Source organism: Vulpes lagopus, chromosome 16 (assembly GCF_018345385.1).
Source record: "Vulpes lagopus strain Blue_001 chromosome 16, ASM1834538v1, whole genome shotgun sequence".
NCBI classification, from domain to species: domain Eukaryota; kingdom Metazoa; phylum Chordata; class Mammalia; order Carnivora; family Canidae; genus Vulpes; species Vulpes lagopus.
The window spans coordinates 983602-1010616 of NC_054839.1; the positions used below are offsets into that span (position 1 = coordinate 983602).

The window sequence follows — 27015 nt, forward strand, 5'->3', positions numbered from 1 at the left end:
GCCTCGAGGCCATCACTCTCAGGCACAGGAGCCGCCATCCGGAGGCAGCAGGTGTGGACTATGGACACTGAGAGAAAAATGAAGTAGGAAAGGACTAGGAATAAAACAAAACTGCTGCGGGTGGCAGTGTCCACCTCACAGCACAGAAGGGGCCACCATTTGGACACAGGAGCTTCCGGAAGGTGTGGTGGGGGCGGTGGGGACACGCTATCTCCAGAGACCCTGTGCCCCCACCCAGCCGTGAGCGCCCCTCCAGGGGTAGCCCCGTGCCGACCGCCCTCCTCTGGGGAAAAGAGCCACACGCACTATGTCTGGGCCCTGAGCATCTTCCCATCACATGGGAGGCGAGGAGACTCCAGGGGCCGTTCTGCCCCAGTGACCACCGGGGGCGTGAGTGCTAGGCTGCGGGTCCCAAGCCGAGCCGTGGGGAAGGCCTGCACAGCCTGTGGTTTACTTTCTTGGCGCAAGTGAAATGGGGACGCTGGCTGCACACAGGCAACTCCCATTCTCGGAGACTCTCTGTCCCTAGGAGGAGCCCAGGAGACTCGTGGGGGATGTGGCCAGGCCGGTGTGGAGCTGCTTTGGGGACCAGATGGGAAGCAAAGGGCACTCTGTCCCCATGCTGAGGGCTGTTTTGTCTGCCATGGGCCTGGCCAATCACTGACTTTGGCCCGTAGCCCTGTGGACGCGCCACCCTCACTCAGCCTCAGTCTCTCTGCAGGGAGAGGCACGTGATTGTCATGCACAGGTCAGCAGAGTCCAGGCTGCTAGACCTCTTAGAGGCCCTTGGGGGGTCCACTGCCCTGCCCATCACCTTCCTTCACCCTCCTGCTTGGTGCCCATCACCACTGTCACAGAAACAGGAGCAACTGGGCTAAGTGTGGGCCTCGCAGCAAACCCAAGGCCCGCTCACGTTGCTGGCCAGCGCCCCACTCCCGATAGTCTCCCAGACAAGCGACATTTCTGATGACTATAACCCGGCCCTCCCCGTCTGTAAAATGGGCTCAGGTGAGACACGGAGGCACAGCTCTAACGATCACGAAGCTCTCCATCAACGATGAGCCCTCAGCCCTTGGGGCACCATGAAGGGCCTGTCCTCATGGGGCCGTGACCCCCCAGCCGGCTCACAGAGACCTCTGAGGTCTCGCATCACTATCAGGAAGACAGCCAGCCAGTACAGAGCAGTGTCCCTCACCATGCTGCAGCAGATTTCATGACCTTCAGGGGGACTGGAGGAGCTGGTCTTTGGACAGGAAACCTGCTTAGCCCACGGCCTTCCATGGGGGCTCTAGGAATTTGCTGGGCTCTGTGGGACCCTGGAGAGCAACTATATGTCAGCAAACCACACCTACTCGACAGTGCTGCCGACTGTCCAGGAAGCTACCCACCTGTCACTTGGTCAAGCGGATCACCGATCCTAAGTAGCCAGTGGCTTTTGTTCTGTTTTGTACTTTACGCGTGGACCTTTGCACATTGAGCACGAACGAGGTCAGCTCAGCCCCGATGGGCTGGGTGCTGGCCCAGCTCCCTGCTGTCTGTCTCGTGCCAGCCATGGAGCGGACCCACACTAGCCACAGGGAAGTCCTTGGCCTTTGGTGGCTGATGGCGGGACTCAGTCATCTAATAATGAGTTTGGATGAAGGCTCATCTACTGCTCACACCTATTCCCTGGGCTATTCCTCCGTCCAAGGCATGCTGGTCCCTGGTGACTCACCAGGACGGCCTCCTGTCTGCAGGTAGCAGGGCTCCCATATCCAACCACAGCCAGTGCAGCCCGCAGCCCTGAGTGACCCCAGGACGTGGCCTGGGGACCCGGGGACTCACCATCAGCGATAGACAGCAGCCAGGAGCACCACTCACTATAGATGTAATAGCATTTCATCTCGGCCACGGAGATTCGGGCTGCGTGCCTGTCCCCCATGGCCCCAGAGCACCAGCTAGACGTTCGCCCCTGCACCCGCTGCCCCTACCCTCTGTGCTGCCTGTGAGCCTCTCCCACTGAACTTTGCTCCCTAAATCCGTGTGAAGGACCAGCTGACTTTCTACTTCCGTTTCACCCCTGAGCTGAGACAAAGCCCTGAAAGGCGATTACCCTCCTGCAGGCCGGCAACATCTGCTCACTCCACCCTGTCTGTGTACACATGCGCCCTGGCCAGCCGGCCAGCTAGAAAGCAACGTCCGGGCTCGTCTTGGCCGTGGTTTAGGGATAAGGGACGTCTTGGCTGCCATGACTCCCCCGAGCTGCCATGCAGGCCCCACATTGCCCGCTGGGAGATGCACACACGGCGGGAGCCTTGAATTGGACAACATGTCCACAGCAACTGCTCGTCACCACCCTCTTCCATTTGAGAAGGTCCAGTGATCTGGACACAGGGGACTGTTTGGGGATGGGGCGGAGGCTGTGTTTGCTGAGAGGAAGGTCAACAGAGTGGGGACACGGGTACCTGTTCTTATGCCCCTCCCATGCTGTCCAGCTTTCACCGTCTGTGGGTCCCTAACACATCTGGGGTGTGACGCCTGAACCCCACCTGGAGATGCTCTCTTGGAGCCTGGTGAAGGCTTGAGCTGCCTCCTGCCCCAGTGCCACTGGCCCTGCCCTGCCCACCCCATGGCCTGGGTTCCTAGGGTCAGGAGGAGGGTACCCCCAGTCCCTACTCAGGGACCAAGGCAGTGGACTGCGTCTAACACCCCGGCCAGCAGGTGCCCCGTGAGGCTCCCTGCTATACACTGCTGCCTAGACCATGGGTGCCTGGGACCAAGACCCCACAGAGACCCAGGTACCCCAGTGCCACACCCATCCCCAGGTCTGAGCCAAGCTGTCCCCCTGCAGGCCGGGTGCAGAGTGGGAGGTCAGAAGGAGCAACTTTAACCAAGTTGTCTGATATTTAAAATGATGAAAATAAGGATATATAAATCGCCAGATTTCTCCAGAGCATGGAACCTCTCCTTACCAACAAGTGGGACCAGAGCTGGAAGCAACTCAGCACAAGTATTTCCTCTGCAAGAACACCCTTTAGATAAAGCAGCAAACTCTCCTCAGCTCTGCAGGGCTTAGCAGATCTCACCAAATTCTAGAAGGTCAGAGAGAAAGCGGGCCTCTGCTTCTGAAGCTCCTCAAAAGCTGAAAGCCACGATTGCAAATCAGGCTTTTCTGAAAGCCGTATGGCCAAGACCCAGTGGATCCGGTGGCCAAGTGTCAGCACCCACATCCCCCATACTCGTGGGCCTGTCCCTGTGGCTTCTGCCCCCTCCACTCACAGGGGCAAGCCTGTGACCCGGCCACGTCGTCCAGTCCCGGGAGGTGCGGTGGGCAGCCCGTCTCAGCAACAGAGACAGTCTAGGCCAGGATCACAGCCTGACCACAGCACTCAGCCCTCGGGAATGGGGAGGGACCCAGGGCTGTCCTGGCCTACTCTGGAAAGGGCCTCTTCACAGTCTACAGTGATGTTTCAACATTGTTAGGGGCACTGACTTTCCAAAAGAAAGGAAATGTTGTGAAGACGTCACCATTGTTTCCAGTGTGATCAGCTAAGTGACTGGTTTCCTCTAGACTTCTCTCCAGAAGGAGTTATTTTTGCTTGTGACCTTGTGGTCAAACGTTTTTTCCCTTTTTGCATTAGCGACCAGGAAGCTCAAAGAGAAGTTCTGTGATTACTTAGCAGTGATCGATTCACCCAAGTGCATCAAACATATTTATTTGCTTCTTTCACGTTATTCTGGTGCTGTTTAAAATTCTCCATGCCAAGCAGAAACATGTTTCCATAAAGAGAATTTTTCAATTCTCAGAAAACAATCTGTTTTCTTGGCTTGGTGAAACTCAGTCTGAAAGGTGCCCATGTAGAAGAGCACAGAATGGACGGCCCTCCCCGTGAGCTCAGGTAGTGCTGCTGGTAGAGCTCCTGCGGGACAGCGAGGAGGCGACGTTCCAGAGGTTGCCCTCATGGCCGCTGACTGACATCACACCTGTCTCTGGGTATCAGAGACAACCATCATCTTACCACTGCACTGTGTGCATGCCCTCTCCTACACCAGGAAGTCTGGCTATTGGTCACTTCCCACCTGAGGATACTTCCTTCAGAGATCGAGCCACGGAAGGCAGCTGGATGCAAGGTCTGTGCACGGGGACGCAGACGCTAGCCTGACCCTCGTATCCAGACAGGTTTCAAATGTGCCGGGAGGAAGGAAAGCCAAGACAAGACTGCTTCTCTGGGAGCAAGAAATTAGCCAGCAGGTGCCCAGGGGCCCGGTGGCCACACCTGCGGGTCAAGGAGACTTAGCTAGGAGATGCCAGGCCGGATGGTGAGGGAGGCAGGGGGCTGGACAGTGAGGGAGGCTGGGGGCAGATCAGGGTGCCCTGCTGACCCAGGCCTCATGTGTCCCTTAGCCCCTAACTGCCCACTGTCCACCCTGGTTTCATTAGTAGCACTCACAGCCTCAGAAGTGTCTAACGAGCACTAAGGAGGACAGGAAAAGCTTGTCCCATCCGCAGCCCCCCTTCACGAGAAGACAGCCCTGGACCCCAGGATCCATGGCTGATATGTGGGGACAGGCTCAGGCCCCAGGTGCCAGGATGACAATCTAGTCCTTCACAGTTGGGTGTCCTCACATAATGGAGACAAGGCCAGGGAGGGGAGAGTCTGCTCAGACAACCAGGGAATCCCCACGCGTGACCCGTGACCTCCAGACAGCACGGGGGAGGAGGCTGGGAGGGCATACATGGAGTATCCATGCCCCCTGTGAGCATGGGGCTGTGGCAGGATCCGTCATGATGGCCCCACGCACTTTGCAGAGTTGGCTGCGTCCATAAGAAGGAGGAAGCCTGGTGATTTTAACCTTGAGCATGTGCCTGGATGCAGGTACGTGCAGAACAACCACCAAGACTCAGAAGCAGTCAGGCTGTCCAGGAGCTGGCTCTGTCCTCCCCCAAAGGGACACTGAGTGAGGCGGTCCACCTATCCAGGGGCCATCAGCCACACCAGGCCACAGGCTCAGCCCTCCAGGTTTAAGCACAGGCTTTTTCGGCCCTCTGGGGATGCTACTGGCATGGCCAGCGCCAGGCTCCACTTCCCCAACAGGGAGGGGCTGTGGCCCCCAAACCAGGGGGAGGTTCTGTACTCGCTTTGCCACTTCTGATGTCTTTCACCTTACAGACATCAGGGGAACGGAGTCTGCCTGACCCCTCAAAGGGGTGCCCGAGGTTGCAGAGCCAGCTGCTGCCCTCAGGTCAACAGCAAACTTCAGGTCTCCAGATCCCTGAGGAGGGCGGGTTCTCCTAGGAAAAGGGACAGGCTCCAGAGGAAATCAATCCATAAATCACAACTTTAAGGATCACAACTTTAAGGCCCATGAGAATCCCCCTCCTTCCTCAGGAGGAAGCTCACTTGGGGAGCAGCTTGTGCTCCTGTCAGGGGACCCGTCCCTGTCCAGCTGCAGAACAGGGAGGGCAGGAGGCTGCCCAGGGCCAGGAACTGGGGCAGGATGCCCCTGGGGTTACCAGGGCACTGCGCACAAGCCCCCTCATGCACGTCTGCTCATGTCTGCTCGCTGTCACCACGGCCAGAGCAAGGACTCAAGAGCCCAGGTCCTCAGAAGCAGAGGACAAAGTAAACCGAGTAAAGCTAGACCCTCATTGGCTTCAGCAAGATGCCCTGGCATGCTGCATCTAACCTTTCTCCAAAGTCTTGCAAGGGGCACGCATTTAGGTAACACAGGGAGGTGCCCACCCATGGAAGGGACCCCTGGCACCTGGTCCCACACCCCAAGCAGCACCCCCACCCCGCCTCACCTGGCTGTGGGTGTGTCGAGGCCCCCGAGCACCTCAGGGGCCGTGGCAGAAGCCGACGCAGGAGGCCCCTGAGAGTCCCCCGGGATGCTCCCCTCTCGGCCATCCTGTTGTCTTCTAGGGACACGCGTGGCAGCAACGGCGTTGAGTGTGCAGATGGGCTCCTGCAAGGGCTGAGTGTGACCCTGTGTCGGAGCCCCGCGGTTCCCACTGCCCTGAAGGTCTCCACCGGGACAGTCAGCAATAGGTGGGCGCCGGCGGTGTTGGGGAGGGCGCTGTACCAGGTGCCACACACTGAGCTGGGCACAAGACCTCCAGTGACCTTGGATTTACCGAGTCGTGAGGAAGAACAACAGAGCGGCCAATCAGCTCCCAGAGTCCCTGGCCTTGCGCTGCAGTGACCATGGGCACAGATGGTCACTGGGGTGGCCCAGAACCACCTGCACACGAGGGCGTGCCCACAGAGGCTGCTGCTGCTCCCCTCCTGTCCCCACACCCGTGGTGCCGGAGAAAGACTACAGGGTTAGGGCCGGGCCGCACGGTGGTCTATTTGCAGATCTTGGGCGTTTCCTTCACTGGAAAGGGGCTTGTGCTGGCTGGGGCTCCCAGTGTCAGGGACCTGCTCCAACTGCCTGAGCCAAAAACACCTTCCAAGCTCAGGAAGTCTCAAGTTCAAACAAACAACTAGAAGGCGGGAGGAAGGGAGGGGGGAAGAGGCCCTGGGCCTTCTTGAAATAAACCGGTAAATTCCTCTGCCTGTGACCCGCCTGCTGTCCAGCCCCGTGTGGGGGAAGGAAATGGTAACACTGCTTTGCTTGGCAAGTGATACTTCCCTGTGATGCCGAAAGTGCCCCTGGCCCAATGGCCCCAGACCCTGGTGCCCACACCGCGTCTGCCTGTGGGGGTAAGTGCCTAGCACTGCCCAGGGCGTCCTTCTGTGGGGGGCCTTGCATCCGGCATGCCTGCAATCCTCACAGCTGACCTGCCGGGCAGTGTGTGCAGTGCCATACAATGGATGCTCCGAGGGCCTGAGTGAGCTTATCGTATGCTCAAGGTCACAGGACAGAAACTGTGGAGGGTCGGCACTCCAGTCTGTCTGAAAGGCCAGGCTTAGCCCTTGCACCACGGCACGCCTTTATCAGCCAACACTCTTAGAGCAGGTACAGCTGGTCTGCAACTAGATAATGCATTCATTTCATTCTGGTCCCTTGGCACCCACTTTCCTCCCATGAGCGTTTATGGGCTAGGGCGACCCCGCCAAACACAAGTCCTTCTGCTGGAGCTGGACAAAGTGGGGCCAAGGGGACCTTTCCTCTGAGCAGGAAAGGTGCCAAGAGCACTGAGCAGGGGCTGGTACTATTTGCCTCCACACCCACCTGGGCTGTCACCTGCCCCAGGCCCAGGTCTGAGTCCTTGGGGACGCAACAAGTAAAGCTGGCTGCTGGGGCTGCATCCATGAGAAGCAACAAGGAGTAAATGGAGCTGGGGTCCTTCACCAGAAGCAAGGGAAAACCATGACCAGGCTGAAGCTTGGGCAGCCGTGCTGTCCATCTCTGCCCCTTCATGCTGGCTTCCAAGCAGAGGCCAAACCGGCACACATTCAGAAGGAAACAGATGGCGCGTTTGATGTGGCATGTCCAGGACATGAGCCCTCTTCCTGTGACCAGCGACTGGAGCCCTCAGCTTGTGCAGCCCACGGCACCTCAGGAAGGACATGTGGAGACACAGTGGCTCTGTGTCTACAGGAGCTGCCACCACTAGTGGTTAGTAACTGTGACGAGCCACCCATCATGTGTTGTTCTGAACCTGGCACCGAATTTCTCCCCGGGTCTTTCCCTTCCCCATGTAAACATGAAGGTGTGCACAGATCAGGAGGACAGGGAACGTCAGGCTGCTCACTGAGCAGCTACAGGTCAGACGTGGCTGTGCAAACATGCAGGCGGCCCAGGTGCTCCTTATCCACGTCTGTCTTAAACATGCTACTAATTAAAGCCTTTTCCAAAATTCAGTTCTGAGTCACGAATCTGCTCACAACCTCCTGGTCTCTCTGCTTTGTCAGTTCACAGCCTTTGGGTTTGGCCGACGTCTGGAAACCATGGGTTTTCTCAGCCTTCTGTGGGCATTTCCTTCCCAAAGCTCCTCGGGTCCCAAACACAAGCCACCCAGGATGCCCGCCCAGGATGCTGGCCCACCAGGTGTGCTGAGCGCAGCCGGGGCAGGCTGGTGGTGCCGGCTGGCATGTGAGAACCAGACTGATTCTCTGGGGAACCCAAGAGTAGCTTTTACTCAACACGACCTCCAACCACCATCAAGAAATTTGTATCAATAACTGGCATGGCTTTTGGCATTATATTAATCATGTCAGGGCAGCAGGGAGTTCTTTAGCTTAGGTCTTAAATGAGATGCTGAGTGTTTGGAAAATCAGCCCTTGGGGGCGGACACCTGGCTTACTGCTGCATGAAGCTGCAGCCAGGCTTTAGGACTTGGGCATAAAAGGCTCTTCTCTCTTTTTCCTTTGAAGACAGAGTATAGGAACCAGCGCCTGGTATGCCCATTTTGGTGGGTGGATTTCCACAAGGTCCCTGAGAGCCAGGGCCGCAGAGCACACCGCCCCCCTCTGTGCTCTGCCTTCTCAATGCCTGTGCTCTTCCTGGGTCTCTCTGGCACAGACGGTTCCTCTCCTTGCTGCAGACGTGCTCTTCATGGTGAGGCCAGCACTGAGGTCCACCGGCATCCACACACCCAACAGGCCCTCCCTCCTGCTCAGCACCGAGTCCCGGCCCCGCCTCCTGGCCTCCGCTGGCAGCCCCACCGGACGGCGATTCCCAACAGAGCCCTGTGGCCCGTCGCCACGAATTGTTCACTATTTAACAGGGGCTTTCTGTCCCTTCCAATGACAAAGACAGGAAGCTCTGAGAGCTGGACAATGAAGATAGCCCATAAAGCACACTACAGGTCTGACCTGCCGAGGCCTCTGCACCCCAGGAGTGCATCTGGAGCTGCTCATGCTTGAAAATGAGGACACGTCCCACCAGACCAATCATCACAAAATCTAGACTGTGCCCATGTCATATGAATTTAGAAACCAGCTAAAACACACAACAGGGGACATGGTGACTGAGTGGTGCTTGTGGTGATTTTAAATAAGCATTTTCCCTATGCTGGGAATATCGTGCAGCTCATGAAATAGGTACCTTCCATGTGAAGTTCTGACACTTATCAGGTTAAGCCAGGGTCTATGCTGGAGACTATTCACAGAGAAGAAGATCAGGGGAAGACCTTGGGGTCCCATTCCTCTAGGTGGATGTGTGTGAGCTCCTGGCACAGCCAGCACAGAGCACATGCTCCCGACACGTGAGGCCAGCCAGTGCATGGGTGTGTCTGCATGAACAAGGAATCCTGCCAACACTGAGGACTCGGTCTCAGGAGAGAAAACAGACAAATTTTAGCCCTTTGAGAACTGAAGGAGGCATAAAATTATACAACTGATAAGCCTAGGAGACCTAGTATCTGTCTATTCAACAACTTTCTGTGTTTTGTTACCGTTTGAACATCAAATGACACGTTCTCCCTTCTTAACGATTCAGACATCAGAAAATTGTAAAAAACTGTCTTTAAAGATAAAGTATCTTTTTTTTTTTTTTTTTTTTTTAAAGATAAAGTATCTTAACAGAGCTGAAGTCATACATGGAGCACTGGCTCACCAGCTCATTTAAAGTCCTGCTAAAACTGTCACCAATCGGACTAAACACTAGTCCTTCCTTCTGCAAAGATAAGAAATTGGGTTCCATACTTCAGGGACTGGACTGACTTCTCGATGCTACTAACAATGAAATGACAAAAAGCCAGAATATTTGCTCAAAGCCGAACTTTTACACACAAAAGTCACTTATCTCTAACATTCAGAAATAATTGGCTCTATGGGTTTTCAAATTTACAACTTTAAATTTTCTGGACAGTATGCTGACAGGTTTGACCGCCACTCATGTCGCTGTGTCTCTGGGGACTGATGTTGGGACAAAGCACCTGCCGGACGAGCTACTATGAACACACAAATCCCCCCGCTGTGCCCCAGGAGGCCAGCCTTCCCAGCAGCAGCAGCAGCAGCATTCCTGCAGCCACCCTGAGTGGCATCCGCAGGCTCAGCACTATGGGGCCTGCAGGGGAGGTTCCCCAGAGCCTGGAACGTGCCATTACTCTTAGGGGACCCCTGACACAGCCGGGGAGGGAGCTGCTCCATGAAGCAGTTAGCAAACTATATGCAGAGCAACATCATGAAATGCCACACAGGGGCTGGCTGGCTCGGGAACTGGTCCCAGGAGACAGGGGTGGGGTGGAGGGGTGGGCAGCAGCAATGTGTGTGTCACCTGGAGACATGTGCCTGATGACAAGAAGCGTGTTGAGTGTCGGGATCCAGTACCTCCAACCCAAATACACCAGGGAGCCGGTTTCGTTTTGTTGTCTGCTTTGCTTACACAAAGGGATAATTCACAAACACAGAAACATGAATGTTACTGCTTCCTGTAAATACAAGGTTGCCCTCTTACAGATGTGCAAAGCATCCTTTGGAATTGTCTTCCAGGGCCCCTCACAGGGTGAGTTGGTGTAGTCAGGGTCTTCCAGACGCCCTCTTCAACCAGAGACGTGTAGTCTCTCCAAACAGCTGAACTTCACTGGTTGTAGCTACATCCACTGAACACAGATAACACTGACACATTTACAAGACATTTTGAGCAGGGGAAGCAATGTGAAAATCACGGATCTGAGCACTGCCAGGGCCTCCGCAGGTCCCCAGCCCACCCCTCCAAGGCACTTACCCACTCCACTCCACAGCCTGGGCCCACACTTATACTCATGGGGAGCTGGTCTGTGAGTCCTTAGGAGAAATAGTTCCTCTTGGTCGAAATCTGCCTCCTGTAATTTCTACTCATTGATTCATGGCTCTCTACACTATCACCCGGAGACCATGAGGACTCTCCACCCCTGCCCAATGGCAGGAGCCTGCAAGTCTGGAGGGCACAGCTGGGCTCCTGCTTCCCAACAATGATCAAGAAAACATTTCAATACTGATCTTAAAAAGGAGAAGATGATGGCGTCACCCACTGGATGGCTGTTGTTCAGACCACAGGGTCTGTATTAGTCAGTAGGTGCCACATCAATGCTGCATAACAACCTGCCCCCAATTAAGGGCCCCAGACACGTTACCCCCAGCTCACAGTGCGGTGGGCTAGCTCTGCTTCACATGCCTTACCGTGGACCAGGCTGGAGGGCAACACCTGCCCTGGCAGTTCTCCCGCGGGGTCACCAGGAGCAGGAAGGGGCAGCCCACTACAAGCACATCTGAGCATTGGAGCTGCCAGAGCCAGTCCCACAGCCACATGCAAGTCAAAGCAGACAGACCCGTGTCCCGCCCCCTGAAGAGGTGGTGGGAGGGACACTTGCTGGCAAAGAATCTGAATAATCTCACCATGCCATCCTCACAGCCTCTTCTCTTTGTCCACCAAGGACAGCACAGGTCACCAAGAAAGCCTTTTTCAAATTCCAGACACCAAAGTCCGATGTTTCTTTGACTTCCACAGACGTAGTTTGCTCTGAGTTTAGTGTATCTTAGCTGCTGGAGACGACCACCTTCCTGCATGCTCTCAATTTATTCAACCATTTCTGCTTCCTTAGAAGGTCAAGGTAGCCAATTTATAGTTTCTTTTTTTTAAAAAAAAGATTTTATTTATTTATTCATGAGAGATACACAGAGAGAGGCAGAGACACAGACAGAGGGAGAAGCAAAGCAGGCTCCTCGCAGGGAGCCCGATGCGGGACTCGATCCCAGGACGGGGATCACACCCTGAGCCAAAGGCAGACGCTCAACTGCTGAGCCACCCAGGCGTCCCGAATTTATAGTTTCTTTTTTTTTTTTTTTTAAGATTTTTTAAAAATTTATTTGTTCATGAGAGACACAGAGAGAGGGGGGCAGAGACACAGGCAGAGGGAGAAGCAGGCTCCAAGCAGGAAGCCTGATATGGGACTCAATCCCGGGTCTCCAGGATCATGCCCTGGGCTGAAGGCAGGCACTAAACCGCTGAGCCATCCAGGAATCCCTCGAATTTATAGTTTCTTGATTGCACATGTTCTTTTTGAAAATCAGGGAAGTATTCATCTTTGATATCCCATCTTTGGGGGCTTAATTTTCCTGCTGCAGGTCCTCAATTCAGACCAACACGTGTTTTCTACCACTTGCTACTTGAGCACATGTGGAGACAGGTAAGTGCCAGGCCCAGGGCGAGAGGTCAAACAGGGCATCAGTGAGCCATGGATGTGGCGAACCGCCACAAGGCAGGTAGCACAGTGGGCATGGGGATAGTGTGCGCCCAGGGGTGTGGGCTAGGATCACAGGAGTGGCTCCGAATTAGCTGATGGGCGAGCAGGAGCTCCAGGCAGGGGTGGGGGAGTGGGGTGGGGGTGCAAGGTGGTCCTTGCTTTCCATCTGATTCTGTCTCTGGAGTCCACTGATGGAGTGAGGTGCTCCACTTCCACCTGCCCACTGACCCGCACTGTGGCACCCTCATGGCACCTGTGCAGGCATCACACTCACCTGGCCGCAATGGGCCCGAGCATCTGCATTTCCAACAGCTGTCTGGGCAATGTCTCGTCAGAGACCAGACCCCAAGTACCCAGGTTAGACTGCGGGGAACCAGCAACACCTCCAATGGGCAGTCCTAAAGGAGAGTAACCCACTGATTTCAGCCCCAGAGTTTTTCTTCAGAATCTCTAAAACCCACTCCTGACTCCCTGCTGCAAGAGCCACAGGAACCGCCTGCATATGTGCCTTGTTTATGGTTAATAACAGTTCCCACATCTCGTAGTCACTCCCAGCCCATTACAGATCCCCACCAACACTCCTTCCACCTGCCTGAGTGGCATTCTTCCCAAAGGCCTCGGCACCCTTCAGGACAGATCTGAGAAAGAACTAAGGATTCATCACCACAGAGAAGCACCCAGGCATGGGGACGGCACCAATGCATCTGGCAGACACTGTGCTGGACAGACTTTAGTTTTGCCAGATGCTCTGGCCACGGCACCAAAAGCCCCTATATTCTGTGGAGAATGCACGCACCTTGTGCCCGGAAAGGACTGCTTTCTTTGACAGGTACATTAGGGGTGTCATGCCACTGTGCTCCAAGGATGTCCTGGGAACAAAGCTTCTTCTTGCTGCTCTGGCCCTTAGCTCCCAGCCTGCTGCCACGCTGAGCCTGTCTCAGCCACACACCACCTTCCCAGGGAGGACTGATGGTTCAAGAGCTGCACGCAGCCTAGATGGTGCAGGTGGCAGCAGGTGTGCCTCACCATGCTCTTCCTTCTCACCGCTGCGTCCAGCTCAGTCAGCCCCACCTCCAGAACACATCCAGGACGCCCCTGCCCATGCCGCCTGCCCCCTACACACCTGCCACACAGGCCCCAGGGGCTGTCCAATCTGTCCTGGACCAGGCAGTGGCCTCCTTGGTCATACAGCAACTCCACCTTCCCAACAAGCAGCCAGAAGAGCCTTAAAAACCACAGCTCTAGAAAGGGGAACCCTCTTGCACTGTTGGTGGGATGTGAACTGGTGCAGCCACTCTGGAAAACCATGTGGAGGTTCCTCAAAGAGTTAAAAATAGACCTGCCCTACGACCCAGCAATGGCACTGCTGGGGATTTACCCCAAAGATACAGATGCAGTGAAACGCCGGGACACCTGCACCCCGATGTTTACAGCAGCAATGTCCACAATAGCCAACCTGTGGAAGGAGCCTCGGTGTCCATCAAAAGATGATGGATAAAGAAGCTGTGCTCTGTGTATACAATGGAATATTCCTCAGCCATTAGAAACGACAAATACCCACCATTTGCTTCGACGTGGATGGAACTGGAGGGTATTATGCTGAGTGAAATAAGTCAATCGGAGAAGGACAAACATTATATGGTCTCATTCATTTGGGGAATATAAAAAATAGTGAAAGGGAATAAAGGGGAAAGGAGAAAAAATGAGTGGGAAATACCAGAAAGGGAGACAGAACATGAGAGACTCCTAACTCTGGGAAATGAACTATGGTGGAAAGGGAGGTGGGCGGGGGGTGGGGGTGACTGGGTGACGGGCACTGAGGCGGGCACTTGATGGATGAGCACTGGGTGTTATTCTGTATATTGGCAAACTGAACACCAATAAAAATAAATTTATTAAAAACAAACCAAAACAAAAACCACAGCTTTGCCTACAAGTCTCAGAGGCTCTGATTTCCCAGAGTCTGAGCTGAGGCTGGGGCCATGACCCAACTTCATATCCAACCCGGTGTCAGGGGCTGAATGGTGTCCCTCGCCCCCCATTCCATGTGTTGAAGTCCAGCCTCAGGACCTCAGAATGTGACTCTGTTCTGAGATGGGGACTTTAAAGACATAACTAAGACAAAACGAGGTCACCAGGATGGCCCTACTCCTGTATGACCCGGGTCCTTATAAGAGGATCAGACACAGCTACACAGAGGGTTGACCGTGTGAGGACACGTGGAGAAGACGGCCATCTGCACGCTGTAGGAGAGGCCTCAGGAGAGTTCAGCCCTGCCTCATACCGCCAGTCTGCAGACTGTGGGAGAGAAGCTGCTCACATGTGGTTCCTTACTGCACCGGGGCTGACAGATGCGTGGGCCCGAACCCTCTACTCCCGCTCCCCCAGCCCCAGCCCCCTGGCCTCCAGGCTGTCCCCACCTCACACACCAGGGGCTTCAGACCCCACAGTGCAAATATAAAGAGCCACATTACACGCAGAAGACACTTCCCCAAACTAAATATTACATAAAGAATTCATAGGGTATGTTTGGCATTTCTGGGTTAACTACTTATTTTCACACATTAACCCAAGCAGACACCAAGTCTATAGAACTTTGCAAAAACAGAAGCTGGGTGGGGAGGTGCGGGGCACAGCTCCTCTCTGTGATCTGCGGGGTCTTGCTCTGCCGTGTCATGGGCTGACTGGTCAGACAATTCACACTGGCTCCAGGTCATGAGGGACACAGATGTGGCCATCAGACAGTGTCAGGGACCAATCCCTCAGCATTCCACCCAGTGGATTCTTGGTGACAGCAGCACGCGGTTCTGTCTTCCAGAAGTATTCTGGTGACATAGCCCAGATGTGATGCCCGCCCCAGGGATGGACCCCTTGCCCTCTGCCCCCCACCAGGTGGCAGCTAGAGAGGAGAGGCGAGAGGAGGCTCTTTCCTAGCTGAGGGGTGCTCTGACCCAGGGAGAAGGGGGCAGCAAACAGACGGCTCCTCCAGAGAGGCCCTGGGGCAGTGGCAGGGTAGGGGACGCCACATGCTCACAAACAAGCTGGCCAACTGAGACCTGCTGGGTGCCAGCAGCAGGCAGTAGGCAGCGTCTTCACCTTTTACCTCCCCTTCGTAAACCACTCACCTCTGTTGCTTCTGTGGAGCCTTCCATAAGCTTAATGCAACCTGGAGACTCTCTGGCATGACAGGAGTATTCAGGTATATGCGCAGAACAGGGACTGTCCATTATGAGCTCTGCCACTGTCCAGTCCTGCTGCTGACCTAACTGGGCCCTATGTTTCCACACCTGCAGGATGGGCATGATGGCTAAGCCTCCGAGTGGCCATACAGATCAAAAGGCACAATATACATAAGACGCTTGTCTTCTATTTAGGGAAAAAGAGTAATAACTAAAGAGATAAAAAACAAAAACAAAAACAAAAACTCTGCGTTGATACCTATGTAGTAAACACAACTCTTTTCACTAAAAAACAATCTTTTAAAAATCATTTTTTCAGATCTTAAGTTCTGTAGAAGAGCACATGGTTGTGTGACTCATTGGTCTGTTTATATATTCACACCAAGCAAACATCGAAAATAAAAAAGCACGCACCTAACAAGAAGGAGGTAAGTGAATTCTAAGAGTGTCCTATTCCTACTCAAGCAGGGAGAAGCAGGGCCTAAGCCCTTGAGCTGCCCAGGAGAAGTGGGCCGATTTGCCCCCTCATACCTCTTTGCTCTTCTTGTCTCTAGCATTATTCTCTGAGGCAATCCAGAAAAATTGCAACTTCCCCAAGGTGAGGCATCCAATTATGGTCACTGGGCCTGTGAGAGCAATTACTAGAAGACCAACCAGGGGGAGAGTCCTCCTCGCAGGAATGACCAGGGGGTGCGGTCCTCCTCCTAGGACTGACCAGGGTGCGGGGTCCTCCTCCCAGGACTGACCATTGGGTGGCGTCCTCCTCCCAGGACTGACCAGAGTGGGTGGGTTCCTCCTCCCAGGACTGACTAGGGGAAGAACTGAAGACCACAGGTGTGGGGCAGACCCATCGTGCAGGCTCTGATGCACAACATGAACGTGCCAGTCCTCACTGAGGGCCATTCAGCCTTTCAAATAGGACAGAACTTATATTTTTACTGTCTTGTATGCAGGATGGGCATGATGGCTAAGCCTCCGAGTGGCCGTACAGATCAAAAGGCACAATATACATAAGACGGTCCATTGGTCTGACCCACCTGCCCACCTGGCCGTCCACCCTCATCCATCCATCTATCCACCTTCATCATTATCCACCCATGACAAGAGCTAGGGTCATGCTCAAGGTGAAAGGGTGGAGAAGGTGGCATGAGATTTTTAAGATTCTTCCCCAAGGTTGACTCGTGGACCAGTGCCATCACCATCACTGGAGACCCAGAAAGTGCAGGTTCTCAGGCTCTGCCCGACTTCCTGAGTCAGAAACCTGGGGCGGGTAGTGGGGGACAGGAGTCTGTGATGATTCCCTCCAGATTCAGAGGCCCTGGCTGGAGGACCAGTGTTCTGAATCCAGCACATGTTTAAACCAACTACAGACCGATCAGCGTCTCTCCCTCAAGTGTTTCTGACTTTTTCACCAATTACTGGGAATCTAAAGAAAAAAACAAAATAATGAAAATGCTGGAAAGGGAGACCACACACAGAAGAGGAGCTTTGCCACTGGAAACTACTCCTGGCTTTGTGATGAATGATCAGTTTCCAGACACATAAACTTCGGTTCTCCTGGTCAGCAGATCCAGGCTCAGGACCACATGACAGCTCCACCCTCCTTGACATGCAGACAGTGAGAAGCAACGCACCAGCCCGAAGGATGGGCAAGGCAGCAGTGTCCAGACCAGCAGACGAAGAGGCCCACCTGTCAGTTCAGGTGGAGCCGTGGAAGGAAACAGATGAGAAGCCTTTGAAAGGTCCCTGAGTGCAAGCCCTCAGCTCTGACCTGGTCCTCAGGGTCGGGCCGCCAGCCCCAAGTCACTACACCAGATGCAGACCTGCGTCCTGCCACATGTGCCACGAACCGCCCGTGACCCTGGAGGCAGATTGTCTCTGTGACCCCCGGGGAAGAGCGGCTCTGGCACAGATGGGCAGTTCCTAAGGACGCCGTGGGGTCTGGACCTGGCTGGTGAGTTAGTTGACGCTGACCTACATTCCGGGCCCCGCAAGGGAAGGTGTGTGTGCCCCCCGGACAGTGGGTGGCACCGCATCAGTGGTGCCCACTCGACGTTCCAGAGCCTGCATGCAGTGGGGCCAGCACACAGCCTGATGGAAAATGAACATGCGCAGAGGGAGCTGATGGTGTTAATGGGACACAGGCAGGGGTGCTGCCTCTCCCCTGACTAAACAATACCAGGTATTCATCAAGCCGGATGTCTGTTAACCTGGATTTAAAAGAGACTTGGTGAAATCTGCAGCTATTGGTAGCACAGATGTGACAAAGGACGCACGTTTGGGACTTGCTGCTTAGAGCGAGGCTGTCCTGGTCAACATGAAGGCTCGGCTTGCAGCACGATTCAGGGAGCAGCCATCCTTCCTGCTCTTCGCAGAAGCCTTTTTACAATTCTAAATGCACATGCATCTTTCCGAGCTCACAGAGAAACCTCCATCCCTAAAACCTAGGGAATGACATCACTCTTGGAACTGTTCCTGCTCCGTCATTCTGACTCCAAAGCTGGAGTAGAGGCGTGAAGAGCAGGCATAGCCTCCGGCTCCCCCTGCAGGGCGGGCAGGGGTGCTCCTGTGAGTCTGTGACCCACCGTGCACTTCACCCCACAACACAGGCCGTACCCCACACCCAAGCAAAACGCACCCAAGTTCCAGAAAAAGGGAGCTATCTATCTGAGAATAAGACGCAGATGGCATACAATGGCTTTATTTTCTTTTGACCCATATGTAATAAATCTGGTAGCTTTAATCACAAAAATCACCATTAAACACTGAATGTCCCCCCAAATCTGGTTAGACCATCACACACAACGATGTTGACCCTGATTTAACCATGGCTCTGCTCTCCAAGCCCAGTGGGGTCTCCCACTGATGAGAGAGAGGGAGGAAGGACACCACGCCTAAGCCCAGCCACAGAATCTAACCTCTCCAGGAAAGTATCCTTTAGACGCCGACGAGGTAGTGATATACAACTAACATAGGGCAACATCCAGCAAAAACGTGGCCACTTACTTTTAATGACATACAGCTATTTCCTCTTCATTTCAAGGACAACCAGTGAGTGCAGGTGCCCTGCCTTCCCAGTGCAGCATGGAAACCCAGGGGTGGCCCCTGGAAAGCCAATAGCGGGGCGCTGCCAGCTCAGCGTTTTCTCAGACCTAAAGGGATCCATTCAAACTGCTCCTCAAACTCATTTTAAGTCATCTTTTAATTGAGACAGAAAATGAATGTCCAGTGATGCTACTCCCCCCTACCTGCACCATGTTCAAGCATTTGTCTTAGGATTTAATATTTGGGGAAGAGAAGAAATATCTGTTTGATCCAGATTTCAGCTCCTTGAAATCAGCTTGTGACAGCCCCAGCGTCCCCACGCCGACCCGGCCCTGGAGGCCCCAGAGGCCCCAGGCTCCGATGGGTTTCCCGAATGCCCCGCCCGGGCTCGCGCGCGGCACCTGCACCTGCCCGGTGCGGTACGTTACCTAGCCCAGCCGACCGTCCGCGGAGCCCCGCCAGCGGCCGGACAGGTGCCCCTCATGTCTGCTTCCCCTTAACGTTAATGGGGAAGGGCGCGGAGGCTGTCGCACTCGCCACGACCGAACACATGATGTCAGGCTTAGGAACACAAGACCCGCGCTGGCAGCTCCTCCTACCAGTGCGCTTGCAAACCGCCGTCAGCCTCTGCACCATCGCTTCCAGAGCCATCTCTTCATTTCTCAGCCAGAATCTCATCCTCTGACAGAACAAGTGACCCTCTGCAGCGAGCTTCCCTCCGCAGCAGAAGGTGCTTTATGGGTGGGGTCGAGAGTGGGGAGGGGGCACGGCCGCGCCTCCCTTCCCGGGATTGGCTCCTGCGCCCCGCCAAGGGGGCGCGCCCTGCGGCAGGGGGGCTGCTGGGCGGAAGCGGAAGCAGCGCGCCAGCCTCGCGTGTCCCCGCAGCTACCCGGGAGCCCTGCGTGTGCACCCTCGCGGCCACCTGGGGGCCCTGCGTGCGCATCCCCGCGGCCACCTGGGGGCCCTGCGTGCGCATCCCCGCGGCCACCTGGGGGCCCTGCGTGCGCATCCCCGCGGCCACCTGGGGGCCCTGCGTGCGCATCCCCGCGGTCACCTGGGGGCCCTGCGTGCGCATCCCCGCGGCCACCTGGGGGTCCTGCGTGCGCATCCCCGCGGCCACCTGGGGGTCCTGCGTGCGCATCCCCGCGGTCACCTGGGGGTCCTGCGTGAGCATCCCCGCGGCCACCTGGGGGTCCTGCGTGCGCATCCCCGCGGCCACCTGGGGGTCCTGCGTGCGCATCCCCGCGGTCACCTGGGGGTCCTGCGTGTGCACCCTCGCGGTCACCTGGGGGCCCTGCGTGCGCATCCCCGCGGCCACCTGGGGGTCCTGCGTGTGCACCCTCGCGGTCACCTGGGGGCCCTGCGTGCGCATCCCCGCGGTCACCTGGGGGTCCTGCGTGTGCACCCTCGCGGTCACCTGGGGGCCCTGCGTGCGCATCCCCGCGGCCACCTGGGGGCCCCCACAGTACCAACTGTGCTCCCCGCGCAAAGGCGCAACCTGCTCCGGGTCCCTAGCAGCGGGGTCTCTGCCTTCCCTGGAGAGGAAGGAGGAGCTGTGGGGGGCGCAAACAGACTGAGATGTGAGGTGGCCACCAACGTGGCACTGAGCCAGGCACCCCCCTTTACCTCCGGCTGCCCTGGGGCAGGTGCAGAGGCCACAGCAGCCGAGAGCACGCTCCCCACGCCGCCGCATGCTGCCCCGCCACCCCAGGCCTCTGGATCCCCTGTGGGTCCTGGTGGGTGTGCGGGGCCGGGGGTGGACGCCAGCTCCCTCAGCCGCGCTGCCCGCCCGGGGTTGCAGGGGCGGGGAGGGAAGGGCACCGCACGCTGGCGCTGGCTGGGCCCTCCGACCTTGCCATGATTGGCACGAAGCCACTTGGTGCATTTTACACCTCAGCGCCCTGCAGCCTGCAGATGCAAAGTCCTGGTGCGCGGCCATGGCGGCCACATCTGAGGCCTGGGGGAACAGGTGTCCTCCCGGCCTGCATGGGGCCTCTCTTCACCCCCCGCTTGCACCTTTTTGTGATTGGCATTGCAGGTGGCAGGCCCTTCCTTACAGGGGTGTTTCAGGAAGAGGCGCTGAGGTCTGTCAGTGGTTTGGGAATTCAAGCTGGAAGCGGCTGAGGTTCAAACTGCAGCTCCTGTGAAGTAAAGGGCACCAAGCCCAGCCCCAGGAGTAAGCAGACAAGGGCGACACAGCATTGGCCTCGGAGCCGTCCTGGGCCTGGGGGGCAAGAAAGATCTGGAAACTCACTATTACAACTTGAAATAAAGGTGAATAGCCACATCTGGAAGGTGCGGAGTAACTGAAATGGAACTGCTTTTTGCTTTTGTCTTTTCTTCCTTTTCTTTTTCTTTCTCTCCTTCCTTCCTTCCTTCCTTCCTTCCTTCCTTCCTTCCTTCCTTTCTTTCTTTCATCAGAACCACCTGCATACCAGCAGTTTCATATGGTTCAAGTAGAGCCCACTGAACAGAGGTGTCCAGCAAGGTGCCACCAGGAGCAAACAGTGGGCCTCCCCTTGTCTTGGGCTGCCCGGCCTGAAGCAAACCCTGCGGTGACACACAGACTCCCTCATGCCACCTGCCTGGACTTCAAGGCAGAGACCTAAGTGTCTACAGCATAGGCCCCACCCTCCCCAAGTGCAGTGGGCGGCACCCACTTCCCCCTGTCCCAAAGGCAACAACCACCACACTTGTCCTTGGCACCCACACTTTTCTTGGTCCCTAACTGGCCTCCCAGCCACACTCCCTCAACCCTCCACCCCCTTCCCCAGGCATCTCCACCTCCCCCTCACCTGGTGCAACCCCTTTTTAAGTACACAAGTGTACTCTGGCAGTGCTCAAACCTGAGATGCAATGGAAGCCACAAGGGCTGGTTGACCTCACCACAGCATTTCCCATCAGGTGGACCTGAGGTGGGGGCAGGAACCTGCATGTCCTACAGGATCCCAGGCAATGCTGACGCTGCTGGTCACCGGTTGAGAGCCACAGTGAGCCTATCCCATCTTTAAATCAAAAACTTAAGTGGAGGGGAAGACATACTCTCTGAGCCCTGCTCTCACTCACTCCCATGCCCTTTGTGGTGGGATTCCTCCCGTCACACTCAGCTTCTTCCCTGAACTCCAGGCCTTCCACCCTTTCTCCTGAAGTGCCTCTGGCTGGTGCCATTCCCTGGACTGAGCTGCTCACTCCAGTGGTGCTTCAAGGCTGAGTCAGCAGCCCTCTGTGATGGTTGGCCAGGCCTCCGCACCCAGATGTTTGCTCAAACACTAGGCTGGATGTCATTTTGAGGGTATTTTGTAGATGTGATTAATAGGTAAGTCAGCAGACTCTCCCTGGTGTGGGTGGCCTGATCGAATTAGTTGAAGGCTTGATGAGACAAAGACTGACTTCCCCTGAGGAAGGGGGGTTTCTGTCTCAACACTGACTTTAGGAAAAAAAAAAAAAAGACTGACTTTAGGCTCGACCTGCAACATGAGCTCTTCCCCAGGGCTCCACCCTGTACCCACCCTGCAGATTTAAAATTTATCAGCCCCACAGTCATGCGAGCCAGTCACTTAGAATAAATCCCTTTCTCCTTTCCTTCTTCCATCCCTTTCTTTCTCAATCTCTATCAAACCTTTACTCTCTCTTTAAATTAGGCAAAAATGGTGCTTTCTATAAAAATCATTTCGTATTTGCCCAAGTATAATGATCATGAAGATACCACCCAATGTTTACTGGGCACTTATGTTCTAGGGACCCTCCTAATGTCTTTGAACTCATTTAATCTTCACAAAGGGGTGGGCACTATTTTTATCTTGTTTTATAGAATAAGGCACTGAGAGGTTAACTTGCCCAGGGTCACACAGCTAGCAAGTGGCAGAGGCAGGATTCAAACTCAGATGCATATAAACACAGACCTAGAAACCAGTTGCTTCAGGGAGTCATTGTCACATCTCAACTGGAATGCCATCGCACAGTCCCTTACAGTAAAGGACAGTTAGGTAGGTAGGATCCCAAGCCAACACTGCACAAGAATCTTGGCCCATGTGTCCCAAGGGCACAGGCCCTGCTTTCTGACGCTATCTTGCCCCTTCCTAGAAAGGAAAAGCAGGACAGGAATGTTTGCCGGCCCCTAGAGGGCCCCTTGAGGGCCCCTTGAGCGCCCAGGTGGGAAGACAGCTGTAACGTTACACCTGGATACCAAATACATCCTCTTAGCAACGGTTTACAGAGGATGAAAGTTAGCCATGAAAGGAGGTGAGAAACCAGGAGCCCTGGGAGCCTGCCCTCCTGAGACAGGTGGGGCTCTCTAGGGGGGGAGGGGTGGGGAACGTGCTGCGGCTGAAGGTCACCACAGCCACCACGCAAAGTGTCCTGCGTGGCCTGCCCCACATGGCGGGGGCAGCCTGGGGAAGGGGGACTCGGAAAGAATGCTCTGAAGAAATTCACATCACAACACTAACAGCCTTGCTCTGGAGCTGAGGTGTCCCGCAGGTGCATTCGGAGTGTGGCCACACACCACTCCTAAGCAGCCGCCACCCCCTCCCGGGCAGGGTGGTCTGACCGAGGCAGGCAGGCCCCCTGCCCCTGAGGCAGTGACACTCTGCCTGAGGTCCCATGAACAAGGACACACACCCTACGGCCCATCCCGGCCTGGGGTGAACATGCTGGTGAATGAGGTGCATCCACGGGCACCATCCCCCAGGGAACTTATGGGCCAATGTATGACAAAGTCAAGACACGGACAGCCCCTGTCCCGGCAAGGTGCTCTGGTGCACCCACACCAGTGTTCATAGACACAGATGTTTGTAGCAGTGGAGGGCAGAGGAGAGGGGAGAGTAGGGGAAGGGGGAGGAGAAGGGAGGAGGGGAGGAGGAGGGGGAGCACAGGGGAGAAGGGAGAGGAGAATGAGTATGGGGAGGGGAGGGAAGGGAGGGGGAGTGGAGGAGGTGGCAGGGAAGAGATGGGGAGGGGAAGGGAGGGAGGGGGAAGGGAAGGGGTGGCAGGGAGGGGAGGGAATAAGGGAGGGGACGGGGAGGGCAGGCTGAAAGCCAAGCTGCCTGCAGTGAAGGAATAACTGGGGGGTTTCCTGGTTACCTCACAAACCACAGGGCCAGTGAACTACAGCAGCAAGGTGCAAATACAGGAAATAGGACTCCATTTGTACCAAATTCAGAAACAGGCACAACTGAGCTGCTGGCTACAGAGACACACAGTGGTGGCCCCCTGCAAGCCCCAGCAGGGGGCTACAGATGCAGGTGGCTTTCCCTGGACTCCATGGGGAACAGGGCCCTGGAAATGCCCGCCAGCCACAGGATTCAGAGAAAGAAGGAGCTGTGGAAACCTGTAGGGTCCCCCCGCCCCAGCCCACCCACCCCCAGAGGAGCCACCAGGAGGGACTTCATGGTTGGGTGGGTGGGGGGAAGAGCAGGGGACTGCAAGTCCTCAGGATGGGGTCAGCCCACACCCCAGCACCTGGCCTGCCCCCAAAGCCTTGTTTGGGGATGATCCACCTGCCAGCCACCTTTCCTAGAACCCTGGGCCAAACACAGGCCAGAAGAGGCAGGATCCCACAGGGGGGCTGTGAGGGTGCCCCACACCTGCAGTCGGGCCACAGGAGATGCCCCTCACACCGCAGAATGGCTTCCAGCAAGAAGACAAGAGATAGCGAGTGTCAGCGAGGCAGCGGAGAAAGGGGGGCCCTGAAGGACAAGTGCCTCCGACGTCACTTGTAGGCAGAATCTGGAAGCCCTGAACTCCTGGAAACAGAGTATACGCTGGCTTCCAGGTGCTGGGCAGATGCTGGAGCAGATGAGTGACCCTGGGGGTCACACTATGGTTCACAGCACGAGTTCCATCCTGGAGAACCGTTAGGAAGTAGATCATAAGTGTTCTCGGTGAACGTGTGATGCACTAAAGTATTAGCTAAGTTCATGTGCTGATTGTTCCAAAGTGGCTGCACCCGCATGCATTTCCACACCATATGAAATCATCATGTTGCATACCTTCCACTCACCTGAGGCCGCGTGTCCACTGGGTCTCAGCACAGCATTGAGGGAGCAGCACCTGGGTGAGGCTGTAACACAGGGCGGCTGCCCAGAAAGAGTCGGAGCCCCACTGCCGAGGTCTACACGGGTGAGCAGGCAGGGAGGCACCAGGGGTAGGCAGCCACTATGTGGGGTCAGCTGGTGGGGGGGCCACAGCAGAGGGCCTGGCCGACCAGTACATGTGGGCCCCCCAAGGCAGTGCAGATGGGACTCGGGAGACAGCCCAGCAGGTCAGTGCACACATGAACGGATATGTGTCCACCTGCCCATGTGCTTCCCTGCCCTGCCTCCATGGGGAGACTCTGGAGGGGAGGGGTGGGTGGGGAGCAGCAGGATCTGGTGCCTGGGGTGGGGGAGGGGAGGGGGAAGATGGGGAGGTGATGGATGCCCATGTGCAGGCCAGCGGGACAGAGCCCAGGGGACACAGCTGCAGCTTGTTAGTGACCACACGGGACAGACAATCTGGGGATCCGAATAAAGCGTCACCAAGGCCCCGCTGTTCTGTCCAGGGAGGGACCAGGATGCTGGGAGGGCAGGTGTCCCAGAGGACAGCCTGTGAGAAGGCAGCCTGCGCCCTGCTCTGCCCATTCCCTGGGCCAGTGAAGAGCCCAGTTCCCTGAGGATGAGGGCTAGACGTGGCCACAGGGTCATTGTGTAAAACCATTGTGAGTTCTGAGACGAGACACAGAAACCAATGTGTCTGTGTCAGTCATGACATTGATTCTCACGAGAGCAGGGCTGGGATGCATGTCGGGTAAGGCACCAGGGAAATCTTACCACAGTCACCCACGTCCATAAATGACCACCAGTGACTGGGGCAAGGACCCTGTGACATAGGACTGACCTTCTGGAAGGATCCTAACTGGACAATAAAGCTTCTGAGTGGCGCTGCTGGGTGGGTACAGGTGCAGGACAGTGTTACCACGGGAGCCTCCTTGGGTGACCCCCTGACTCCCTGACTTGGCTGGTTCTGAGGACAGGAGGGTCCCACTGCAGACACGCAGGGTGGGGGCGTGGGGTGTGGGCAGCTGGAGATCACAGGGCCAGCCCCACCTGCCCGCTGAGAGGGCCTGGGGCACTGGCTTCGTCAGGTCCCATTATTCTGGGTGTGTCACCAGGCTCTGGTCCAGCCCTGCACCCCCAAGCCGTGCATCTTGAGCACATCTTTTGGGGGTGTCAGCCAGTGCATCGCCTCATGGGCCAGACCAGCCCCCCTCCGCCCTGGCAGCAAGATTCACGCAGAAAGCAGACTCCCTCAGGCTCAGACCACTCAGGTGGCCATAAGGAAGCAGTGCCTGGGGGCTGATAGCTTGGAGCTCTCACAGCCACGGAGGCTGGAAGCTCAGCAGGGAGGCACCCGCGGTCAGGTTCCATAAGGAGCCCCATTCAGGGCCTTCCCGCTGTGTCCTATGGGGGGCAGGTGACAGAGGCTCTGGGGTCTGTTTCCAGGGTTCCACCCCATGACCTAGTGCCTCCGAGAGACCCCGTCTCCTTGGGGGTTAGGATCCAGCACGTGGATGCGGAACACATGGGCCTCTGTACGTTTTATTCTAATGATGATGACACAGTGACATGGTGACACAAAATCCGTTCCTTCCTTTGATTTACGACTTCCAGCCACATTCCGTGTCAAACACCTAAGGGACTAGATCTTCAGAAGCACCATCAGTCGTGTCCCCTGGGGAAGAGCTGGGGGCAGGGGCGACCTCGAGATTGCCAGAAGACCCCATGGTAGGGACACTGGGAGACTCGGGCTCCTCGGCGGGGGGGATGGGAGAGGACAGAGAGAACCCTATGTAGGAGAGCCCGTGGGCCTCGTCATTGTGACTCGAGGGGCCACAGGCTCCGAGGGGGCCCCCACCCGAGCTGCTGCCAGGGCACTGGCCACTCAAGCCTGTAAGGGACTGAGAGAGCACTGGAGAGAGCAGAGTGATGGCCGTCCTTGTCCTCGTCCTCACAACCTGTGGATGTGTCACCCTACACGGACCAAAGGACTGGCACCACATGACTAATGGAGGATCTTGAGACCGGGAGATTGTCTGGGGTTACTGGGTCGGCCCAGCGCTCCCCAGGGGCCCCACGGTAGCAGGGGTCAGGGCACTGCCAACTGCACCTTGCAATCTGATGACCTCAAAGTACTTTCATGCTTGGCCTCCCAAAGGGCAGGTCAGTGGCTTTGCATGGGTGAAAGCAAGCCAGGATATGGGGTGAAGAAACTAGAGTCTTGACCTGTCTCCACACACTCGACCCCTCACACCTCCTGATTTCTTTAACATGAGCTGCCCACCACCTACCTTATTGCCCTGGCCCAGTCTCTTCGATGGGGAGGAAAGGGGCTGATCAGGACTCATGTAGCATTAATCACCAGTGAGCCCTTTTGTGAGGGCCTGCTAGCCTCTGCTCCTGAGGTGAAGGTATCCCCTGGGAGTCCTCCTTGGGAGAAGCTCATCCTTGTGTCTGGCCAAGGGGGCCTCTGTCCAGCTATGTACATCGAGCCGTTCGGCTCCCCAGGGACAGAGCCCTGGCCCCCAGCACGTGAGGAGCTGCAGCCTTGCTGCTGCAGAGTTTAGGTGGTACTCTTGGTCAGCAATACGGCTCGGGGTGATGGGAAACAAGAAGGGATGTGCTGCGGCTGCGGAAGCTGCACGATATGGGGCCAGAG

At 56.1% G+C, this 27015-nt stretch overlaps 1 protein-coding gene across 9 annotated transcripts in view; it reads right to left on the reverse strand.

Moving 5' to 3' along the window:
* Positions 1–19080, reverse strand: part of MCF2L (MCF.2 cell line derived transforming sequence like) — a 95040-nt gene extending 75960 nt beyond the window's left edge. For 4 of the 9 annotated variants that reach the window (XM_041730947.1, XM_041730944.1, XM_041730943.1 and 1 more), the window contains exon 1: positions 5786–6388. In XM_041730947.1, coding sequence (XP_041586881.1) covers positions 5786–5888 — 103 coding nt within the window. In that variant the 5' untranslated portion in view covers positions 5889–6388. Of the gene's footprint in view, positions 1–5785; positions 6392–18920 lie in introns of those variants that run through there. The other 5 variants (XR_005984046.1, XM_041730942.1, XM_041730940.1 and 2 more) reach the window with 3 other exon arrangements.
* Positions 19081–27015: the final 7935 nt, after the last annotated feature.